Here is a 4,973-nt window from a genome sequence, read left to right on the forward strand (position 1 = left end):
TCAGCATAATTCCAACAATGCAATCAATGTAAAATTATATTTGATTAATCAGAGTACATTGTGCTTTGGAGCAATCTGAAAAGATAATCAGACAGTTGGAAATAAATACAGAGCGTTTGTGTGTTGCTACTGCTCACACTGCCCAAGAGTTCTTTTTTAGTTCCCACTATTATCAGGCAGTCAGCGTCTTTCTCATGGTTATGTGCGAAAGAGACAGAACAGGTTACAAGAAAAGTAAACCTACATAATGCTCTTCTTCCTCTATCCTAGACTTTTATTATCACACTCCTATGATAAATGCATCAGAATTCTGGCAGGGGTGGTCACGCTATTAAGTGGGCATTGTAGAAAAGTTAAATGAATCATTTCCATTTAAGAAACAGCAGTCCCCGTATTTCCTAAAGATCTGACCGTTCTCTGCAATTTTCGGCTTAGTTGATAGAGATCTCTCATTGTCTGAGCTTAAAACAAAACAAGAAACTGCAACAGGGTCCTCCTCCTTATTCCTTAAGTCAAAGTACTATTTATAAAATAGTTTACATCTTAGTTCAGTTTCAAATTATAGACAAACCTCCCTAATACAAAATACTAAAAGTGCAATAGTATAAATTAAGAGTTTGCAACCACGTTATACAAACATTACCTTTTTATTGTACAGCTTTGATAACACGGAATATTTACTCACAACTGTTTATAATGTTGTGAATAATTTATGGTGCTAAGGTTTGTCTGTAACTTGTTTTCCAATCATTGAGCTAAAATCCACACTACATTTTTTTTTCATTTAATAAAACAACTGTCCACATAGCAGCTACAAATATTTAAATAAAAAAAGGTTTGTTACTGACAGGTACTTGCACATGAAAAGCATGCTATCTTTCCCAATAAAACTTCACAATTTTGCCTGCATTGAAAGAAACCACTTACTCATAGTAAAACAAAACTTGCTTTAAAAAAAAAAAAAAAAAGGAAAAAGAAAAAAAGAAAAATCACATAGCCAGATGTATTTTGCAGTACAAAAGCTTCATTTAAGTTTGGGGCTAGTATACTGTCTGTTACCCGCATAATCTTAACATTATAAATACTACAGACAAGGATACTGTAATAATACACAGCATTGGGGTACTAAATCACTTATTTAAGATTAAGATTCCTAAAAACATAGTCCAAGTTGCTAACTAATTTGAACAAAACCAGCAAATAAGTGTGACAGAATGCCGTAATGAAGCCCCCCTTTCTCAGGTGATAGTAAGTTTTGTAAGAAGCAAAGTGAATGTTGACTAGCCTCTTTCTGTTTCTAATGAAGTTATCCCATGACTGGTTTGTTTGTTTGTTTTCTGTTAAATTAAAAGGTTTCAAAGTTCTCAGTAACAGTCAAACTCACTGTTGAAAGAAGTACCATGCAGATCTTGCAAGACAACTTTTCAGCAGCCACAAAGTTATGTATTTCTGCTATGGGTAAAACTTTAAAGGGAACCTATGCATTTAGGTCAGGAAACTAATGCTTAGTTTCAAAAGCTGTACATGGAACAGGACAAGTGTTGTGTCGAGTAGAGGTCCAACAGTTATTCGAAATGAATGCTTTTAATTTATGCCAATCTCTTTATTATCCTCAATAAATCTGGTGAATGGACGACTGGCTCCCGTTTCAGAACTTGCTTTGTCCAGACTGACAATGGGAGGGCTGCTGCCCGTGCGAGCTTTGTCCATGCCACCGGTAAGGTTACTTAGAGGCGGGATGGCGCCTCCGCCTAGACTTACTGGGAGCTGAGGAATGCCTCCGTTCTGTATGACAGAAATCTCATTGTTCTTCATAGCAAGTCCGTTAGTGATAGCTGCAGCATATTGGTTCCAAAAATTGGGGTCAACATTCATGGCCCGAGCTGCCAAATCCTTCTGGAACATCTCGGAGAACTTGAGGGCGTCGCCACCGAGCAAAGCCATGGGGTTTTCCACGGAGAGGCGTCGGCCACGGCGTGCAGGGGCGTTATTCCACATGTGAGTCCCCATGTGCACCTGCAGAGTGAACAGGGACAAGAAGCACCCCCAAGTTAGCACATTCTGGTGAGGCATCTAGCCTGAAATGCTGTTACTTACAGTAGCTCTTGCTTTAAAAAAAAATGCCCTTTAATTCGCATTGGAAAAAAAAACCAGTTCCAGTAAAGACAGAGTTCTAAGGTCCAGTCAGCTCATACAAAGAAAACCCAGTTCCATAGTAGTTTTTCAATGTGCATTTGCTTCTTCTCAGTGAAAACAAGCAGTGCTGCAAGACTAAAGGGTACACACTCTCTTGGGTTAGACAATTTCACATGCAAGCTGGAAGTCCTCACACGCTGAAGATTACCAAGGGCATTACTCATACTAGGAGATGGGTGTTTTTTCCCTTTTCCTTTTTTCATCCTGTTTTCATGTTTTATCTCACGTCAGAAACACTAATTAATTTGTTAAATTTAGTATTTTTAAAAAGGACACTTAAAATGTCTTCCCTAGGCTGTATCCTGATTGTTAACTAAACGGCAGGAATAGGAGCCATTGGTCCTGTAGTAACTCATTGTAAATCTGTGAGAAACAGCTTTCTACTCTGCAATGGCTGCAAAGTGGAATAGAAAATAGAAATTGGGGAGGCACCCAAGGAGCTGAGCAAGCTCTCTGTTTCTCATTTATAGCAAAGTTGTTTTGCATTGATGGTCTGTGAGAACACCCAGAACAGGTTCATCAGCTGACTGGGTGTGCCATCACATCTGTCAGAACTACAACATGCCTGCATGTACACCTGTAACCAGTTTTAAAGTTCACATCATTGCACAGCCACTTTCCAGTCCTTATCTTCCACACAGAGGAAGTATAATGACCACCACCGTACAGCAAGCATTTTCTCGAAGCTCCCTTGTCACATGTCTTTGGGACAAACGCTCAGCACTGAAACCTGCTGAGTTCAAGAGCAGTGCTCTTTAACCGCCCCCTCCCCAAGCCTTTACAGTTTCATGTGGCCTCTTACCTTAAGATTCCCCTTTGTGGTAAAAGCTCTACCACAGATTGTGCAACCAAACGGTTTTTCACCGGTATGGGTGCGCTCGTGTATCTGCAGTGCACTTGCTGAGGAGAAGGTCTTCCCGCACGACTGACAGTTGTGCTGCTTGGGAGTCCGGCGAGGGGGGGGTGCCAGCATAGGGGTGATCCCCGGACTCATCACTGTCTGTGGTGCAGCAGGAACCTGGATTCCAGCTGGAAGCGAGGGAACCTCACCCAAAGAGATCGGCTTGCTGTGACCATTCACTTCCATTTTGATCATGGTAGGTGCTGTACTGGTGACCAGGCTAGGAGTACTTTGGCTGGGACCTAGAGTAAAGTTGGGTTCAAATAACTGAGAAGGCAGCTCTTTTAATTTGTGCGTCAGTAAGTGCTGTTTTAAATTACCCATAGTGGAACACCCACGACTGCAGACTGTACAAACAAATGGACGTTCTTTAGTATGGCTGCGGTAGTGAATTTCCAATGCACTCTTACAAGCAAAAGGCTTGCCACAGATATTACAAACAGTACTTTTAAACTTACCACGTTCTCTGTTCAGGAACAGCAGACTAAAAGGAGCCTCCTCTTTGATGACTGGTCTTCCCGGGTTGGTGGATGTCAGATCTAATGCGCCTCCATTTTCAGTTGTGGGTGGCGGACTGTCTGGTTTTTCTGTCTTTAATTGTATTTCTTGTGGCTCTTCCTGGTTACTGAGACCGGGGGACTTTGATCTGAAACTTTCACTATTGCTATTCACAGGAGACAAAGCTTGCATGGAGGAAGAAGACTCTGACATTGCAGGGCTGCCTGCACTCTGGCTTTCAAGATCACCAACGGCTGATGAGGAGTCATTGCTCAAATGGTCACTTTCCCCTGATCCATTTTCTATGGATTTTAAACTGGTCAGCTGCTGACAGTTCATGACAGAATCAATCATTTTCATTTGATTCTCCAAAGCAGCAATACTGGAGATCACAGAAGGTGGTGAAGAAGGACATGACCCAGAGTAAGAGATAAGGGGTTTGGATGAATCACTTGCCGTGTCCTTTAGTTCTGGGTCCTCTTCCATAGAATTTTCATCAATGTCATCATCAAAGTTACTCAGTGTGTCAACATTCTTCTCATCATAGGAAAGCTCTGAGTCCATGGCATCCTGGAAGCCCTCTGGTAGCGGCGTGTTTGGAATTTGCCCACCCATATGCATACGAATGTGCTGCTGAAGAACAACCGCATTTGTAAATTTCTTCTGACAAATGGGACACGAGTGCTGTACTCTAAGTGGTGGTTTTGCTCGATGAACTCCAAAATGTGTTTTTAGATTGCCTTTTGTAGTAAAGGCACGTCCACAAATTTTGCATTTAAATGGTCTTTCTCCTGTATGTGTTCTGTAATGCATCTTGAGAGCACTCTGACAACTGAGCACGCGGTGACAAATGACGCATTGATTTGGATCTGTCATCTTCTTATCAATGTTCTCCACCAGCTGCTGTAGTTTTGAGGTTTCTGATGTTTGCATAGAGTCTAGCAGACCACCGAATGGAAACTTTGCCTTAAACTGGTCAGACACTGCTGGAAGCACAGGGTTTGGGAGGCTTGTTGCAGCACTGCTGTCTGTAACCACCGTAGGAATTGAAGACGTGGAAGCTGCAGAAACTTGCCCACCTGCAGAAAGGTCCCCGAGCCGTGTGCTCGTGGGAGGCAGAGTGACAGGTTCTGCCTTGATCAGAGTTGATCCACTCTGAATGGGCTGCGGGGATTCAGCAGATGCTGGAACGCCCGACTCAGAAGTGTTGAGGCTCGGGGATAGAGAAGTGCATTCACTGGAGGCAGGAGAAGGCCTCTGAGGTGACCTGCTCATAGGAGTGATACTTGGAGAGTCTCCAAAACTGTTCACACCAGGTATAGTGGGGGGCAGCTGGAGCCCGATGGAAGTCGGGACGGTGGGTAAAACAGGTTTACTG

The 4,973-nt window shown here is 42.7% G+C and overlaps 1 protein-coding gene across 2 annotated transcripts in view; it reads right to left on the bottom strand.

Moving 5' to 3' along the window:
• Positions 1 to 818: 818 nt before the first annotated feature.
• The window catches only part of SALL3 (spalt like transcription factor 3), a 20,341-nt gene continuing 16,186 nt past the window's right edge, over positions 819 to 4,973 (bottom strand). The window contains exons 2-4 of one of the 2 annotated variants that reach the window (XM_079302237.1): positions 3,556 to 4,973; positions 2,999 to 3,339; positions 819 to 2,016 (exon numbers count right to left, since the gene is read on the bottom strand). The exon at positions 3,556 to 4,973 is cut by the window's right edge and continues 1,519 nt beyond it. In XM_079302237.1, coding sequence (XP_079158363.1) covers positions 1,585 to 2,016; positions 2,999 to 3,339; positions 3,556 to 4,973 — 2,191 coding nt within the window. In that variant the 3' untranslated portion in view covers positions 819 to 1,584. Of the gene's footprint in view, positions 2,017 to 2,998 lie in introns of both variants that reach the window. The other variant, XM_079302236.1, reaches the window with a different exon arrangement.

Source organism: Erithacus rubecula, assembly GCF_903797595.1.
Source record: "Erithacus rubecula genome assembly, chromosome: 3".
Classification (NCBI taxonomy): Eukaryota; Metazoa; Chordata; class Aves; order Passeriformes; family Muscicapidae; genus Erithacus; species Erithacus rubecula.